The sequence below is a fragment of the Schistocerca serialis genome, chromosome 8 (genome assembly GCF_023864345.2).
Source record: "Schistocerca serialis cubense isolate TAMUIC-IGC-003099 chromosome 8, iqSchSeri2.2, whole genome shotgun sequence".
In the NCBI taxonomy this organism is placed as follows: domain Eukaryota; kingdom Metazoa; phylum Arthropoda; class Insecta; order Orthoptera; family Acrididae; genus Schistocerca; species Schistocerca serialis.
This window is the reverse complement of record NC_064645.1, coordinates 423,028,418-423,047,859: the sequence shown is the minus strand read 5'-3', so window position 1 is coordinate 423,047,859 and position 19,442 is coordinate 423,028,418. Positions and strand designations below refer to the sequence as shown.

At 42.9% G+C, this 19,442-nt stretch overlaps 1 protein-coding gene across 1 annotated transcript in view; it reads left to right on the top strand.

Moving 5' to 3' along the window:
* The first annotated feature begins 1,600 nt into the window (after positions 1 to 1,600).
* Positions 1,601 to 19,442, top strand: part of LOC126417045 (KH domain-containing, RNA-binding, signal transduction-associated protein 2-like) — a 318,731-nt gene continuing 300,889 nt past the window's right edge. Inside the window, exons 1-2 of the mRNA XM_050084936.1 lie at positions 1,601 to 1,625; positions 2,544 to 2,707. Coding sequence (XP_049940893.1) covers positions 1,601 to 1,625; positions 2,544 to 2,707 — 189 coding nt within the window. The remainder of the gene's footprint in view (positions 1,626 to 2,543; positions 2,708 to 19,442) is intronic.

The window sequence follows — 19,442 nt, the reverse complement described above, 5'->3', positions numbered from 1 at the left end:
TATGAGTTTATTTTGTACACCACAGCACTGAAGAAAAATACTATGTGATTGAAACTTGACTTTGCTATCAATAAACCATCAATATTACGGCCAAAGATGTCCTTCCTTTTAATTTAATATATATGGTCGTTGTGCACCCAGCTCTCCATGGAGTCGCCAATAAATAAATTATTGAAATTTTTTGTTCCGCATATTTCTCAAAATTTCCTAAGCAGCAGCTTAAGTGCTGACTTTGCGCCACACCACAACAAAAGGAGAGTCTGGCTCTTACATCTCATCAGAGTCTCCCTCTTCCGTTCCGTGTGTCAAAACATGTCGCACTTGCTCCAAAGTCAAGATATCTTTCGCATTTTAATTTCTTAAACAAGGACACTAATAATCGTTTAAATTTATTTCATATATGAAGCTTGTGTTGGTGGTTCTAATATAGCACCTCCACTTCTTCGTAAAGACCAGTGACTATGAAATGCAATGTAGAGCTTTTGCTTATAACAATTTAAAGAATTTTATTTCGGTGGTTGTTGATATCCGTAAAACCAAAGGTATAATTTAAAGTTGATTATCTTTTGAACTAGACTTTCCACGTTTCATATGTCTTTCAGTGTTATAAAAATCTAAATGTGATGTTAACATCAGTAGGCCAATAGTGAGAATTAAAGCTGTTTCAGAATTTCGATCTGAGACTCAGTTTATGCATTTAATATTTGGATTTTATCCGAACAGAACAATTTTGATATTATCTAAGATGCATTGTGTTTACTCGGCGCTCTATGTTTTCCAGTCAGCTATAAATTCTTGAAAAATAATGATCTTTTATAAATATTTTGAAGCTAAATGTTTCATCAGATTGTGTACGAACTTATATTCATTTGTAGGTTGGCGAGTTCTTCTGTTTTTTATACAAGGTATGGTCATGGTCGAACTAAATCAAATATTAGCCACACTTAAATTGCTTCTCAAGATATTCTCTTTAGATATGTATGTGACGCAATCTTGGTTGTAATTAGTGGTTCGTCAGGGGCTTATTTTCATTACTAGTCATTTAGTATGTAAATTGAACCTCATAAATTATTAATGTCAAAGATAGTTACGATGTGTATTCCTTCCTGTGCAGGTATTATATGCCGATCTCTGATCGTGATAGTTCGTATTTTAGTATTCGATATGCAGCAAACAGTATTGTAGTATCAGATACATGACCTAATTCTGTACTGTATTATAAGGGACGTGGTCTAAAACTCTACTGCTAACGTTGGTGTTGCGCTAAGGACCGGTTCTGGCGCTTGTCACGGACCAACGCCAGGCTGCATGTGCTGCAGATATCGTCGTCATACTGGCGTCATGTTAATTGAGAGTCCAAACCGACTGTGGGGTAAAGGTCAGTTCTGCTCAATCGCTAAGGACTTCAGTGAAAGTGTGTGAGCTGTAGTCGGTCAGGACATTCCGCCGGATGATGATGATGAAGATGATGATGGTGATGGTGATGACTTAGCTTTCGCATTTGTTGAAAACTGGGTGCTGCTGTAGAGTCGAGAAGATAATGCGGTGAACCGCGTCTTGGAGGCGACTACTCAGGTGTTGGGCGATCAAGCTCCAACCGATGACCGCCTTGTTCTCTGCTTACAGTGATAGGCGCATAGTATTATGTCTTTGACTGGTTTATTGCTGGCGCAAAAAATGTAGGGGATATACCCAAGCACTGCTGGGACTGAGCAAGGCTATGCTGCCGTCTCAGGCTAGGCAATTTTCAAGTTTCCATCGCACAAATATTGCACTGAAAGAAGCATTTAGACATGAACTACCTTGACAAGTTTAAAGCGGTATGTCCTGAGCGTTGTGTAATCTTAACAAACTTTCTACGGTAAGGAAAATTCAGAGGTGTGTTATCGATGGAAAAAGTGATAATCTGAAACACGAATCATTGGATGTTCACAAGATTGGCTCTCTTTGACTTCCAGCTTTACTCACATCTCCGTGCACAGCTTCAAATAGACGATGCAGTCTATACAGTTCGAAAATGTTAGACGAAGATATTATTTACATCAATAACATATTTCTTTTCTAACCCACAAACATAGACTTTATGTCAGAGGATGGAAAACTTTCGCCTTAAATTCATTCGTTGATGGTTTTACTGATACTCTTCGATGCGCGCTTGTTGTCGGGCTATTTGTATCTACCTATGCACAAATTGCTAGAAATCTTATTACAATACAGAGAGGTGGCATTTTGTCATCAGGAGATAACCGTAATCATGTTTTAATAATTTCGGAAGAAACTAAATCATCTTTGTTTGCTGCCAACTTCTATAGTATTTTAGATCAAATGGTGGTCTATTTCAGTCGAAACAAGTCTCCGTAAAATAAAAAAAAGTTATTTAAGGAATTATTTATTCATAAAATGGTATTAAAATGATTTTCTGTTTTGTTGCTCCATCCCAAGACTGATAACTCTTTGATTTTGTTCCCTACCCTCTTCAGTATATGTATGTACTTTCCTCTGAGCTGCAGAATGTCTGAAGAGGTGCCTCTTATTTGTTTCAGAACTAGAACGGGTGACCAGCGGAGCGCGACCTCTGTCAGCCAATGGCAGCGCTACCACAAACAACCGAAACAACAACGAGGAACGCCGATTCGCTGACATCATCAAAGAGAAGCCAATCAAAGTGACCGTCCGCGTGCTGGTACCAGTTAAGGAGCATCCCAAGGTACATACAACGGCTCAAAGTAATCAGTGACAAGCCAAAGGCAACCACTGTGCTGGTTTCTTAAGCTTACACCTCTTAACAGTTTAATTCTATACCTGTTTTTGAATAACAGTTCAAGTATTTGATGTGTGTGTTTGTTATAGTCTTCTATTTCTTTTGCGAGACGGACACTTATTTGAACTTTATCCGAATGTATGTGAATTTTAAAGAGACTGGCACAGCTACTTGGAAGAGTTACTACTGTATATACCTCGTTAGTATTGAGCTGTCTACACTGCATTTGTACTGCGTTTGTCACTAAAGTGGAGAGGCCATTACTAGGCAGGAGTTACCATGAAGAGAATAATGTGTTTTTAGTTTTTAACAAGCCCTGGTTCTTGAACACGCTGGTCGGAGATCTGTGCGGCATATTTTATGAGCGTATGCTTAATTTTATATTGTTAATTTGTAATGAAAAGTATTTTTAGAATGAGATTTTCGCTCTGCAGCGGAGTGTGCGCTGATATGAAACTTCCTGGCAGATTAAAACTGTGTGCCCGACCGAGACTCGAACTCGGGACCTTTGCGTTTCGCGGGCAAGTGCTCTACCACTTGCACTTGCCCGTGAAAGGCAAAGGTCGCGAGTTCGAGTCTCGGTCGGGCACACAGTTTTAATCTGCCAGGAAGTTTCAAAAGTATTTTTATTTCGATATTTACCCATAACAGTTGACACTAGCATACATGTCATTTCAGTAACCGACAATGTGTGGAACGAACAGTTCCGACTCGACTGTATTTTTTTCATATGTAACTCAGTGATTGATATCCGTAGAGTTCCAGAATGAAATCTCACTCTACAGCGTACTGTGCGCTGATATAAAACTTCGTGGCGGATTGAAATCTGTGTGCCGGACTGAGACTCGAACTTGGGACATTTGCCTTCCGCGAGCAAGTGCTCTACCAAATTTTTTAAAATTTTTTCGTTTTGTTGATCTGATTTTGTTCGTTATTTATCGTTGTATTGTTTCGGGGTGGACGTCCTATGACGCTTGTTAAAGTTCACCGTTGATTCATTAACTAACTTATTTTTTAATTTTTTTTTTTTTTTTTTTTTTTTTTTTTTTTTTTTTTTTTTTTGTTACAGAGGGCAGCTAACCCTCCGACCGAACACGCTGAGCTACCTTGCCGGCGAACCAACTGAACTACCAAAGCGCGACTCACGACCCGTCCTCAATGCTGTACTTCCGGCAATACCTCTTCTCCTACCTTCCAAACTTCACAGAAGCTCTCCTGCGAAACTTGCAGAACTAGCACTCCTGGAAGGAAGGATATTGCGGAGACATGGCTTTGCTACAGCCTGGGGAATGTTTCCAGAGTGAAATTTTCACTGCAGCGGAGTGTGCGCTGATATGAAACTTTCTGGCGGATTAAAACTGTGTGCCGGACCTAGACTTGAACTTGAAGTCAAAGGTCCCGAGTTCGAGTCTCGGTCCAGTACACAGTTTTAATCCGCCAGGAAGTTTCATCTGTAGAGTTCCTCTGCGAAAAACTCGGCTATTTACTGGAATCACACTTACAGCGGTTCAGTCTTAACAATGGTCATCGTTTACCCTGTGGTGATATCGTGTTATCTGTGTAAAATTCTGTCGGACATACATTACTCTGGGTATTTATGCCATAGTAATTATGTTAGATGATAGTTTTTGATGTCATTGAGGAACCACAGCGATCATAAACTACTGTTTTAACAAGTCTGGATCACAACGAATTCGGATAACCACTTTCAGTCTACAAGACCATCTTCAGAGCAAATGCTCTTAACTGTATACAGTAGTGTACACTGTGTGACAAAACGTAGTCATCTAAAAACTAAGATAGAAGCAACGTAGTTACAAAGTGAAATGATGTGTTACCAGATAAAGTGAAGCGCCGATACACGAAGCATCTCTGAGTACCAACTCTTACCTGTCACCGACTGCTAACTACAAAGGGCGGTCAAAAAGTTGTCGTTCGAAAACAGAAGTCAAGAATCGGTACAGCAATCAAGTAATATCGCCGTGAGCGTTGACCCAATCTTCTCACCCTTGCACGAGGCTGAAAATACTCCTTTGAAAACAGTGTCCTGCAGCGTCAAAAAGTCCGTTCAAAGCCGTTTTTAAGGAACTGAAGGCGTGATAATCGCATGGGGAGTGATCGTGATTTTAGGGCGGGTGTTCGAGTGTGTCCCACTTAAGTTGGCGTAACTTCTGCGTTACGACATTTGCGGAAAGGTAACGTGCGTTACCGTGAACTTGGCGCGTCATTCCATAACCTCATTCTCCGGTGGATGTCCACCGGTGTTTGTACTTTGGCAGCAAAGTAAAGAATAATAGCACGTTGGTCCCGTTTGGACGCTTTCGGTAGTAAGGTCGTCATAGTTCACGCATCCACACTGACCGCATGCACTTCGGAAAGACAGGAATGCCTTATTAATCCCTTGCTTACATATTGATGCTTCTATATATGCATCGGAGTCGCACTACGTTCATATACGCTGCAGGAACGCCCTATAACGGGAAGTTTTCGATCACCCTTTACAGCTGTCGTAGGTTAGATGTTATAAATACGAAGCTCCGTCCATCGTTCCACAGTTGACCATAGTAAATGCGATTGTAATTCACAAACGAGTATGCAAACAAAAAAGAAAGGATTTTTATGAATTTCTCTAATTTTACTTTTATTGGTAAATGTACCATAACATAGCATTCATCATGCAGTATTATTGTGGACGCGTGGTAAACTTCGGACCTCATCTACGTTGATGCTGTGCATGTCACCACGTTTACTTGCGCTGTAATTTTTGAGAGACGTTCATCGTATATCGGAAACCAATTTTAGCTGTCGGTTTTACATGGCAGGATTAAATTGATTTTACTAGCCCAATGACATGCCAGTTTACAAAATGTCAGTTGTTTTACACAAGAGTATTTGTAAACCAGTGTTCAGGTTACGGCGTCAGTGCGATGAAGTAAGGTTATCTGAACTTTCGTAATATTATTAATTAAGATAAAATATAATGACGTTGTGATTTTAATGTTATCTTAAGGGGAAAAGAAACAGAAATTTGCTCAAGATGATGTATTTAAAAGTCTTATCCATGCTGGTTAATACTTATTGTACTGTTTTATTATACAGACATAAATAATGTGCATTGAGAGGGAAAAGTGTAATACAGTCATTAGCGAAATCTTGTTAAGTATCGACATTTTGGAGACTCCGAATGGCTAGAACAGTTCATAACGATGTAAGACACATTTTAAATCCTGTGTACAGAGTTAGCGATGATTCATCGTCAGCCACTTATTGTGTACGAGAGTTTTGCCACTGAAAGCGAGAGTGGATAGAACAAGTTACGAAATAGCCAACTAGACAAAATAAAACTTGGTTGTCATACTGCTTTAGTCATCGTCTCAAAAAATACCTAATATAAAAAATCTGTGAATAAGACGGGTTTGGAAATGACAGAATAACCCTCCCCTCCGCCTCAAATAAATCAGGCAGCCGTAAGCTGAAACCTATCTGGATAGGTAAAACTAAAAGCCTCAGATGCTTCAAGTATGTAAAATGTCATCGTTACTCCTCATTACAAGCATTTAAAGGATTCTTGGGTGACCTGTGACATTTTCACCAACTGGTTTCAAGAAGACTTTGTTTCGTCAGTGAGAAAGCACCTACAGTCACTTAAGTTGCGGTAAAAAACTCTGCTAATCGTAGATCACGCTGCCCAGCTGATCCATCTGCTGATGTATTGCAGTCAGTAGATGGAAAAATAAAAACTTTGTTTCTGTCCAAACATGGGATAGCATTAATTCAGCTTCTTGATCAGAGCATCACCAGCTTTTAAAATTCAGTATCGCCATAAACTGCTCACTCAAGTAGTAAATTCCGAGAGGAAATGGAAATGTTCTTGAAATCTGTAAATCTGAAGAGTGTTCCATATCCAGTAGACCAGGCGTGGCAAATCATCGCCTCAACCACTATTAGGAATTGCTGTCCCCAGTGTTCCATTGAAGAAAATGCAACAGATGAGAGCTGTAGCAACACAGATTTCAACAGCAGTGACAATCATTCTGCATGTGACGTTCCGCAGTGCAATATTGGCCTTGAAGACTTCAACCGTTGGATAGCTGATGACAACGAAGAACCGATTTCAGAGGTATAGAAGACAATGACATTATTGTTGTTGTTCGAAATGAGAGTAATGAAGCAGTCGAGAATGATATCGAAGATGAAGAAGGAAGTTTAGATGATATTCCCAGTACACGTGAGATATTGCATAATATAGGTAATGTGTTTAAGGGGATGGAGCGACAAAATGGGCGAACCGACTGAGTTGTTGTAATTGATGAGCATAAAACAATAGGTACTAAAGGAACTACGTAGTATGATCCGTCAAAGAAAGCTAACTGACTTCTTTGAAGTGGAAGAGTAATGATGTACTGTAGCTTGCAGACGGTGTTGAAAATTACCGTACAGTATTTGATAGTGTACTTCATACACCGCCAGGTGGTATGGCCGAGCGGTTCTAGGCGCTTCAGTTTGGAACCGCGCGACCGCTACTGTCGCAGGTTCGAATCCTGCCTCGGGCATGGATGTGTGTGATGTCCTTAGGTTAGTTAGGTTTAAGTAGTTCTAAGTTCTAAGGGACTGATGACCTCAGATGTTAAGTCCCATAGTGCCCCGAACCATTTGATTTTCCGTACGTGACATGGTTAGACGACTGACAAATGCAGTAGCTCACTACTTTAAAAGACGACTGTCTCAGTGCAGTGCGAGCTAGTCGGACATTCACGAATGCACGTTTCTTTTTCTAAGGAAAGTACTGCTTTGTGTATTGTGTATTAAACTGGGGACCCAGAAACGACGGAGAGGCTTCGTCCTGCCGTAGCCCTCAGTGGCTCAAATAACCCCACAACAGGCCACAGCACACAGCAGTCCACCCACCCCACCGCAGCCCCACACCGAACCCAGGGTTATTGTGCGGTTCGGCCGGAAGTGTATCCTTCCCCCCCCCCCCCCCCCTCTCCCCGAGAACGCCTCACACCAGACGAGTTTAACCCCAAATGTTTAGGTGGTAGAGTAATTATGGTGCCCGCATACGTCGAGACAGTGTTTGCGCAGCAGTTACCGACATAGTGTAACTGAGCTGGAATAAGGGGAACCAGTCTGCATTCGTTGAGATAGATGGAAAACCGCCTTAAAAACCATCCACAGACTGGCTGCCCTGGGGACTGGGTGTTCGTGTTGCCCTCATCATTTCATCATCATCATCATGATTCAGGATGGTGACTAGATTGGACTGAAAAAAATTGGGACATCGTGCGGGCGCTGATGTCCGCGCAGTTGAGCGCTCCACAAACCAATCATCATCAGTATCATCATCATCATCATCATCATCATCATCATCACAGACTGGCCGGCACACTGGACGTCGATGCGCGGTTAGCCGGGTGGGCAAATACAAGTACAACAATACTTCTCTCATGTAACCGAATCGAAATGCAAAGGACAATAATCTGTCGGTATAATTATATTTGAGATATGTTTGTTAGGAATGGCGAATTGGGATTTAGAACACTTGTGACGTTTTTAATCTAAAAATCACGTCAGGCCTCAGACATTCAGAAAATTCCTTATTGCTTTTAATGGATAGCCTCCGTGCTGCATTTCCACCATCTGACGAGTGTTGTGTAAAGCTTCATCTCCGTTCTTGCAGTCTTCCATATTCTTGATTTCATCTGTGGGGCTTCTGTGTTTATTTCACTTATCCCCGTTTAGAAAATAATATCAATGTTTTTGTCTTCTGTCAGCGTTCTTTCGTGAGCCGCAATTTCAGTTTGAAACAGATTCTTATCCGTTGCCTCCTATTTCGAGAAAATCGTGGTTGGCTATAAAAAAAGGAAGTGTGCCGTGACTGACACGAGGGCTTAACAGACAAATTAACGTGAGCTGCAGATCGTCAACGGCAGGTAAGTTTTGTGGTAATCCTCAAAACATGGGCGTTAGGCAGGAATAGAATTTCCCGAGAATTATGGGTTGGTTGGTTGTGTCTGTGACGATTGCTGAAAGTGGCAGTAACTGCGGGTGCTAACAGCTGTGTTTACGTGCGCCCACGATCTGATAACTGGTCCCGAGAGCTGTTGCACTGGCAGAACAGTTTATTTCTCACGCTTCGTCGAAGCGACGGGTCCAGCAAGTTTCAGTCTGGAGGCGAAATCATTCCTCGCAAATAGGGTCATAGAGATAAAACACGTCCGATACTTTAAATTCAAAACGAGTTCGTTGTTTGCCCTGCGACATTTCTCTTCAAACAAACGTCAGTTTATAACACTCCGAAACAACGCTGAATATAAGAATATAACTGTAATAGACGGAGCGTTCTTCGATTCTTGTGAAATGGCACCCCAGCAGAAATCTGGCTAGTAAGGTCAATATTGACCTCACGTCAAACTCCAACCTTCTGTTACCGTCTATCCGTTATAGCTGATGTTTCTCTCAGATTACGAGGGGCTCAATGGAAGAGCTATTTTTCTTGGGTCGAAATTTATCACAAGATAGTAATAAAAGTTCGACAAGACTGACTACCTATTAAACACAAAAAGATGAGACAGAAACGCGGTATCGAAGATACGATGGTGACCTGGTTACATGTGAAACAGGGTTTTACGTCCCTAATCTTCCCAGTTTAGTACCTGGATTCATAACTGGGGTCTTCCGGACCCAGGAACTTTATACAAATTGTTGAAATGGCTCTGAGCATTATGGGACTTAACATCTGAGGTCATCAGTCCCCTAGAACTTAGAACTACTTAAACCTAACTAACCTAGAGACATCATACACATCCATGCCCGAGGAAGGATTCGAACCTGCGACCGTAGAGGTCGCGCGGTTCCAGACTGAAGCGCCTAGAACCGCTCGGCCACAGCGGCTGGCCCTAGTAATTACTAGTTCGAACTGTCGCTTTCTGTTAGTTGTTTGGTATTTCGTAGTAACTGTGAAGGGAGGACACTGTTTGCAACTGGATCCATTGTCGCTAGAAATGAGGTTCAAACCTCCCTGAAGGCATTCTCGCTATACCTTTCCCTGATACTTCTAAGTCATTTCAGACAAATACATAGCTGTTTCTTTCAACAGCGTCACTGTCCATTTTCGCACCTTCTTCCAACCCAGCCACTTTTTCCTCCTGTAATGAAGTGTGTATGAACTGGGCGTTAAATAAAAACAGTGCTTTCGTGGAAAAAACTGCAAAACCGCAAATAAAACCTTTTCGATGCCCTGGCATATGCGGAGATAGTAGATGAATTGGCGCAATATGTTAAGAGGCTACAATAACTGAGACTTACTTCCAGCCGTGTAAAAAGTTGGGTATATCACAAGTGCTTCATGCACTACAATTGAATGATTGTAAGGAAGCGTCCTTACTACTAGAAAATACTGTATTCAGCTGTCGAACAATAACTTAACATTGGAGTTCCATCTCTAGCCGTCTGAATCGAATATGGTTGGAGATTTGTCGTTCACAAATGCAACATGACCTCTTATGAAATTTTATTACATTCTGTCGGTACGATATGGGCTCTGGTTCTCAGACGCGTGGAGTATTTCCCCGTATGCGTGGCGCTGGAACTCTCTCTCTGCAGCAGAGTGCACTCCCGTTCCGGTGATATTTTCCATTCGCAGGAGTAATGGTGCTGGTGATATCTTACGCGGCGATCTGAAGTTGAATTATGGAACCGCGAGAGCATCCATTACGTCGAATGAGAAAGTGCCCACGACTGATCGCGTTGCTACTTTCGCTCGCATGCGATAGTGGAGATGCATGCAGAATGCTCCTCTCCACCTCGAATGTAGTCAGGTGTTGTTTTCCATTTTCCTACATGTCATCTGCTGAAATATACCGCACTGTTTTCCACTCATTCACCTTTACAACTGGCTTCTCCTGCCGTTTCAAACTGCAATTGAACGTTTTCTCTCTACAGGATCACTAGGAAGATTACATCCAATATTCAGTCAACACTCGTACGCTTAGTTTGATTCTGCATTTTTTTTCCATATCCATAGGATATCTGAATGTTTAAGCTCTTTGTGCACTTGAATTACAACATTTACATCTTTACAAGTACCAGATTTAATAGCATCTGTACGGAAACAAGAAAGAATATAGCCCTAAAAAGAAATAATAAGACGATACGATACGTAAAACAGGAGAAGTGCTTAATGTTAACTCATCATCGCCCAGGCCAAACTGATAAAGATAGGAACTTCAAATTTGGAGGGGGAGTTGATCTTATACTGAAAGTGGCGCGGAAGAACGTATTTTTCGAAATCCCACCCCTGAGGGATGAAATAGGGGACGAATTTTTTTTGAAAATATGTCGCTATTAAGGCAGATTTGAAGCTATATGTATGAAAATTGGTATTTGTTTTCCCAGTCGGAAATAAAGAAATACGTGTTTCAATATTTTTGGAAATTTAATCTCAAGCAGGTGAAATAGTGGATGAAGTTTTTTGAAGATTAATCGTTGTTAAAGATCTGCTAAAGCGTTTTTAAAGCTACATCAAGGTATTTGACTTGACTTGGTATTTGACTTCTGAGGTACAAATATAAAAATCTGTTGATCATTGGTCTTGGAAATTCAACTCTTAAGGGTTGAAATAGGGGATGAAATGTTGTTATGAAAATATTTAATTACGAAAGCATTTTTGAAAGTAGATCCTTGAAAATTTGTATTTGGCTTCTCTGTTGGAAATTAAAAAAATACGTGTTCCAGTGTTTTCTTGGTAATTCTATCCCTAACGTGGGGACAGAAATTTTTATAAAATACTTCATATATTAAAGTATACTTGAAACTAAATATATAAGAATTTGTATTTCACATCTAAATGAACATGTTTTACAGCATGAACGTTTTTATGAAAATATCACTGCTGGCCGCTGTGGCCGAGTGGTTCTAGGCGCTTCAGTCCGGAACCGCGCTGCTGCTACGGTCGCAGGTTTGAATCCTGCATCGGCCGCGCGGGGTTAGCCGCTCGGTCTAAGGCGCTGCAGTCGTGGACTGTGCGGTTGGTCCCGGCGGAGGTTCGAGTCCTCCCTCGGATATGGGTGTGCGTGTTTGTACTTAGGATAATTTGGGTTAAGTAGTGTGTAAGCTTAGGGACTGATGAAGAATCGCTTTTTGGCCAGAAATACATTCGGGAAAGACCATGCTTCTACGGCCTTAATTAGCCTGAAAAGTATAAAAAGTGAACAACGTAAAAATTCGATTAAAGGGAAACAAAAGGATCTGTGCAGAGCACACTGTCTAGGCGAGCGACGAAGCGGGTTCTAAATTCAAATGGCTCTGAGCACTATGGGACTTAACATCTGAGGTCATCAGTCCCCTAGAACTTAGAACTAGTTAAACCAAACTAACCTAAGGACATAACCCGAGCCAGGATTCGAACCTGCGACCGTAGCAATCGCACGGTTCCGGACTGTAGCGCCTAGAACCGCAGCCTGCAGTTGAAATTCAGCCCAAGTTTTTTTATTCATCCATCCGGGTTCTAAGCTAGTGCTTACTGATTACATAAAAATTGAAGAAGCTGTTAACGAAGGCATCGAAGAAGTTGCTCATATTTGTGTTGAGGGTAATTGAAGCCAACAGCTGGAGAAATAAAGTCGCAGAAATAAAGAGGAAAGTAAACGACACTTTTATGAAGATCTCCGTTATTCCGAAGATTCCTTGTTATGAGTTTTCTTTCGTCGTTTTTGGCACAGGCTACTGTTCCGAGTTGGGTCTCGTTTCAGTCGTAAAGCTATTAAACTACTTGTCACCCACACCAACAGATAGGAATATATATGCCAATAGTTTCTTTTTCACTTTCACTTTTAGCTTTGTTTATCAATCGACAGAGGGTTCAGTTCTCCCAGAAGAGGAAATAACGCTTGAAGTTTAACGTTCCGTTGGCGTCGAAATCATTATGGGCTTAGAACAAACTAGGATTCGTGTAAGGATAGGGAAGAACCTCGCAAAAGAACCTTCCCAGAATTCGCATTAAATCATTTACGGGAATCTCAGAAAACCTGAATCTGGATAATTAGACAGAGATTTGAGCTGGTTTACTCCCGAAGGCGAATCCAGTGTCGTAACACCGCGCCACCTCCCTCGTCTGCACCTCTCGAGGGAACGGCATTCGACGGGACGATGGTGCAGGCCTCTGTAAGGACATCCCAGCAAATGTTTGCTGTGATTTTTCTAAACCGAATAAGGCAAAAGCTGGTGTGGTTCCGTTGAATAGGACACGCCTGCCTGCATATTCCACCCTTCCCCAATACGAACTTGTGCTCTATCTCTAATCATGTCTTCGTCGACACGATGTTTTAAACCTGCACCGACTTGAGAATAATTTCCATTAGAGATGAACAGACAAAAAAAATTAGGAAATTATGATTCCTTTCTAATAAAGTTTATACATCTGAGTGAAAAAAAACCTCTACTATACAGCGAGGTGAAAAAAATATGGCGAGAGTATCACCAAGGCAGAGTATAAAAGGGCAGTGCATTGCGCAGCTGTCATTGTGCACGGCGCTTCATAGGTTCGGATATGTGGCGTGATTACGACTGTACGACTTGAATTAAAAGACGTTGAACGCGGAGTAGTAATTGGAGATAGACCCACAGGACATTCCATTTCGATTATGGGGAATTCCATACTCTGAGATCCACAGTGTCAGGAGTGTGTCGAGCGTACCATATTTCAGGCAATACTTCTCGCCAAGTACAATGCAGTGGTCGACGGCCTTTACTTAACGACCGAGAGCAGGAGTGTTTGCGTAGCGTTGTCAGTGCTAAGAAACAAACAACACTTCTTGAAATAACCACAGAAATCAATGTGGGACGTACTACGAACGTATCTTTTAGGACAGTGTGCCGAAATTTGTTGTTAATGGGCTATTGCTGCAGACGACCGACGCGAGCGCCTATGCTGATAGCACGACATCGCTTGCAGCCCCGCTCCTAGGCTCGTGACCACATCGTTTGGACCTCAGAATCCTGGAGAACCAGATTTCATTTGGTAAAATGTAAATGTCGTGTGACTAGGGCCTCCCGTCGGTTAGACCGTACGCCAGGTGCAAGACTTTTGATTTGACGCCACTCTGGCGACCTGCGCGTCGATGGGGATGAAACGATGATGATTAGAACAACACAACACACAGTCCCTGAGCGGAGAAAAATCTTCGAGCCAGCCGGGAATCGAATCCAGGCCCTTAGGATTGACATTTTGCCACGCTGACCACTCAGCTATTTTTTTTTGTGTTTGGTCGTTGCGGACGTCACATGACATCCGTTCAAGTTCGTTGTTGATCCTTTCACTCAGTTTTTTATTACAGAGGCCAACCAGCTCTCTGACCGAACACGCTGAGCTACCGTGTCGGTATCGGGGTTGGACATTTCATTTGGTTAGAACTGGTGATAGGGTTCAAGTATGGCGACAGACCCCACAAAGCTGTGGACCCAAGCAGTCAACAAGGCGCTTTGCCACTGATGGTGGCTTCATGGGGACTTGGTCTTCTGGGCTCGTGGTCGTGCGGTAGCGTTCTCGCTTCCCGCAGCCGGGTTCCCTGGTTCGATACCCGGCGGGGTCAGGGATTTTCTCTGCCTCGTGATGACTGGGTGTTGCGTGATGTCCTTAGGTTAGTTAGGTTTAAGTAGTTCTAAGTTCTAGGGGACTGATGACCATAGATGTTAAGTCCCATAGTGCTCAGAGCCATTTGAACCATTGGCCCTCTGGTTCAAATGAACAGATCATTGCACCATTCGTGGAACTCATATCCCCAAACAACGAAGGGATTTTTATTCATGGCGCGAGAGGTTTGAAGAACATTCTGGACAATTCGAGCGAATGATTGACCACTGAGACCGACATGAAACCCATCGAACATTTATGTGGCATAATCGAGAGGTCAATTCAAGCACAAAATCCTGCAACGGCTACACTTTCGCAGTTTATAGACACCTATCGAGGCAGCAAGCCTCAATATTTCTGCAGAGGGTTTCCAACTAAGCTGGGAAAAAGGAGCCGGCCGGTGTGGCCGTGCGGTTCTAGGCACTTCAGTCTGGAACCACGTGATCACTACGGTCGCAGGTTCGAATCCTGCCTCGGGCATGGATGTGTGTGATGTCCTTAGGTTAGTTAGGTTTAACTAGTTCTAAGTTATAGGGGACTGATGACCACAGATGTTAAGTCCCATAGTGCTCAGAGCCATTTGAACCATTTTTTGGGAAAAAGGAGATCCGACATTGTGTTAGGAGGTATCCCATGATATTTGTCACCTTGGTATCTATCAGTAGCCCGCTTCACAGATTAAATAGTCGAAGAATTGAGATCTTCCTTATAGTGTTCTGAAAAGTGTTGAATGAAGAAGATATTTTTCTACTTCAGCTGAAACATTGGCTAAGAAAATAAATAGGCGAGTAAAAGAAAAAAATATGGAAGTGCAAATTGGGAGTGTTCGAAAATGTAAAAATTGTAATTGTTATGATCTTGGTATTAAAACAACTAATTTTTTCGATGTTTTCGACTTTGGTTTCACTTTAGTAGAATGACTGGATTTTAAAAACTTAATTTCCCAAATTTTTAGATCTTCAAGCTTTCACATTTTGTTCTCTTTTTATCTCTTCTCTATTAGCTTCGACAGTTTCCTTATTTTGTATTAGTTTTTATTTGTTGTGCTGGTGGTGGTCTTCAGTCCGAAGAGTGGGTTCCTGTATCTCTGCACGCTAGTGTATTCTGTGCAAGCCTCTTCAGCTCTATGTAAGTACTGCAACCTACATCCGTTTGAACCTGTTTACTATGGCCATATTTGATCACCCTACACCGGCCCCCATACTGCCGAGGTTGTTTCGACTAATCTGCAGACGTTTCGCTGGGAAGCCGTTACACATCCTTCGTACAGTCCGGATTTCACCCCATTGGTGGCTGTCGATTTGCACTGACAAGTAGATGCACGCTTAAGGACAATCAGGGTTCCACTGGCAACGGCAAACATTTTCCTATGAAGGTCCTGGCCGTCTTTTGTTATAGTGGTCTAAATGTATTAATAAATATGGTGGTTACCTTTGAAATAATAAACAGTTTACTTACTTTTTTCCGACTGTCTCTTTATCCGTTTAACTGCCCCTTACACTACATTCTGCTGACAACACTGGCTTGTTATGTTATTGTTTATCTGTCGTTTCCTAAGCTACAGTTTTCGAAAATATTTTAGGGATATGTTGATTGTGAATGAGCTTTGTAAACTGGTGAGTAGGAGGGGAGGTTTTTTATGTAAATTGACTATAGTTGCTTCTTGTCTGACTCCACTTTTTCGTGCTTCTGCAGGATACGCTCTGTGTCACTGTTAAGCAGATATTTACCTGTTCCACAATCATCGTATTTCACGTATTCTGGGAAGGGAATGTCGAATTTTGTAATGAGAGTAGGCTTTGTGTGTGTGTGTGTGTGTGTGTGTGTGTGTGTGTGTGTGTGTGTGTGTGAGTGTGTGTGAGCCTTCGTCTTCTGAATTTTTCTTTTACAGCCGAGATCAGGGTTCCACTGCCGGGTGCTATGCATGAATTCAATCCATTCTTTATTTCTCGTCCATCCCCTACGGCCTTTTGCTTATGGTTGTTGCATAGGTCGGTGTGTGTTTCTGTTCGGCTTTGGTTCATGTCCTTTGTTCTCCAACTGTAAAATGACTGTTGTTACTTTTAAGTATCCTGTGTTCTAGAGCAGGGGTTCCCAACAAAATTTTCTAGAGGCCCCCTCATCGCGTTGTCATGTCACAGTTTCAAGTACCTAAAAAAGCCAAATTAAGAGTCTTTTTATACGTTTTCTATTTTTGGTACTTAGAAAAAACATTGAGATATTCATTACCGAAAAAATGTTGAGCTTAAAACTTTTTCAATTTATCCATCATTGTTATTGTTAAATTTTTGATTATTACTCAAAATCTTTGTCTTACTATTCATTTGTAGGCCTTTCTAGTTTCAACAAACCACTTTTTAACCAACGGTCCATTTTTAATTACGCGAACTGTAGCTTCAGCGAAAAACAACGCTTTACAAACACTACTGTTTTAATACAGAATTCTGAATATGTAAACAACACGGTCTGTGAAAGCACTGGCAATAAATTAACAATGGTCCGTTGTCATATGAAATGCGAGTTTCTGCGTAAAGTGTCAGCTGAAAAGAGTCAGCGCGCGCAGTCTAACGGCATACAGCAGAATTATTTGCCTCTATCTTAATCTAGTTTTGCGCTAGTGTGTGCTAATGTCTGTTGGCTCTAGGAAGACGCTAGATGCAGAAGTCAGCGTTCGCTAAAGCTCTGCTCATGCAGGAAGCGGCCAAAACAAAAAAATCTGTTATCGTACGAAATATATTTAATATATTTTTTATTCTAATAGCATCTTGCGGACCCCTCTGGCATAGCTCGCGGACCCCTGGAGATCCGCGGACCACCTGTTGGCAACCACTGTTCCAGAGTGTTCTTGGAACCTGTAGATAGGCAACCACTTAACACCACTCCAGTCGTGTACGCCTAGCAGAAGGCATCAAGGACTCTCTCACTGGTTTTCTCTGTGCAGCTACGTCAATTTCAATGTGCTCAACAAATGTGGATGAGTGGCAGTGAGGATGTTGCCGAGCGCGTTGGGAGAGGGGGGTGGGGGGTCGTGAAACCTGATGGCTGAAAAAGCATAAACACACTCCGCTGCTTCAGATCACGTTAAAGTAACGTCGAATGGTTTTGAATGCTCCCTAGCGGCTCTACCGTGTATACCAGAGCTAGAAACTGCGGTCTCCCTACAGCCCAAAGTCGTCGGTTCACATTTAGTGGGGTTGCAGACCCCACGTATCTTTAGAGTGGTACTGAAGCGTCCAGGGGTTTGTTGAACAATGTCAAGAGAACGACAGTTTGCAGTGCGATGAGCAACAGGACGCTGCTTATCGCACTGCAGACTGTCGTTTTCGACAGTAAACTGTAGGAATGGACTCTCCAAGGGGAATGGTGGTTTGGTTGACACCTTTTATGCCACCCCTCGAAGCCTTTTCGTGTCAATTCAGAGCGGCGGTGTGTGTGAAACGTTTTCCTCGGCCAGACAAAAGAAAACCGCATGATTTCAACGCTGTATGTCGGTTTTCTAGCTTCCATCGCGGAGGTGTCCAAAGAAGGGGCAAAATGTAGGTAAGATGGGTCGCGGCTTCCTTACAATCTTGTGACATGTCCTCTGTGGCGTTGGGCAGAACTGTGGTGAAGTTTGGTGCCAATACGACATCATTAACCCATAATCGACATGACACGAACTTCTGACCAGTGGCCTTTTCTTCGAATGTGTCAACACACTCCTCTTTGAAGCGTCCCTGACCCCGAGGATGACACCGCAGAGCGCCACGCCTTTGCATCATTACAGCCACCTTTGAGCCACATATCAAACATATACGTCTCAATAGGAAGTGATTACGGGGTTTTGAAAAGTGTTGCGCAGTGTTCTCTTATATACATTCTCAAATTTAGACGAAACCCTCGGTGTGCAGGTCCATTCTTACACTTTTCGGAATTTTTTTCAGTGTGTTACCTATCCTGTGAACTGTTTTGTAGATGACTGTGTGCCATCTGTTTGTTGTCGTCGGTGTTTCTTCTTCAGATATGATGTGTGTGTGTGTGTGTGTGTGTGTGTGTGTGTGTGTGTGTGTCTTTGTTGAATGTTAAGTGGAAGTTCATTCACATATATAAGGAATACGAGAGGACATAAAACTGAACCTTGTGGGATACCCTTTGTTATTTCTCCCCAGTCACTAATTTTTTGGCGTTTATAATGTTGTCTGTATTCCTCAATACTACTCTCTCTCTCTCTCTCTCTCTCTCTCTCTCTGTGTGTGTGTGTGTGTGTGTGTGTGTGTGTGTGTGTGTGTGTGTGTGTGTGATCGATAGAATGGAAAAGGCAATAGCACCCAATCGGTGTTGAGGATGGAGAGCGCGATATTCGGATTTCGGAGGATAGCAGCTGCTCCTTAAAGCGGAGACTTGAGAGAGGAAACAGCGAGAAAACCCTGACCTATTCAGTAATGGTGTGTGTTCGCCTACAGGGCCGCTAAGGCTAGCGGCGCCCGTGTTTTATTAATGGAGCGATAAGCAGCCGTCGCGGCGGAGCGCCGTCCACCAACCACTTGCTGCTTCGCGCCGTCTCGTCTGCGCATGCGCGGAGCGCTTTATGGCCTCATTTACGAGGGGCCGTAAGGGCGCCTCAGCCAGCTGGCGCCCTTAGCGGTGGCAGCGGCCGGACTAAAGGGGAAGGGCGGCCCACCGCCCTAATGGTCGCCCAGAAACGTCTCCCTCCGTCTCTCTGTTCAGGATAGTGCAGTTTCACCGGAGCCGGCGAGACTGATGCTCGGCACGTCCGCCCGGGCCCGATGAGACAGTCCAGATAGAAGCAGCCGCGGGCGGACAGAGACAGACGGCGCGGTGCGATCTCCGTGCTGCCACGTCGATTCGCACAATGCTCTACTTTTTCAGAATATTCTTCTGCTCGGAGTTTAGTGGTGCTGCAAGCTCACTACCAGCATCTGTTGTTATAATAAAGTCTGAACGGGCTTCGGCCCCAACTACGTCTAGAGTGCAGCCTTTCCTTCGCCCCAGCTCTAAAGGGTGGAAGATTGCGTGCCCATAACCCTGCGGCGGTTTTACCACCGGGAA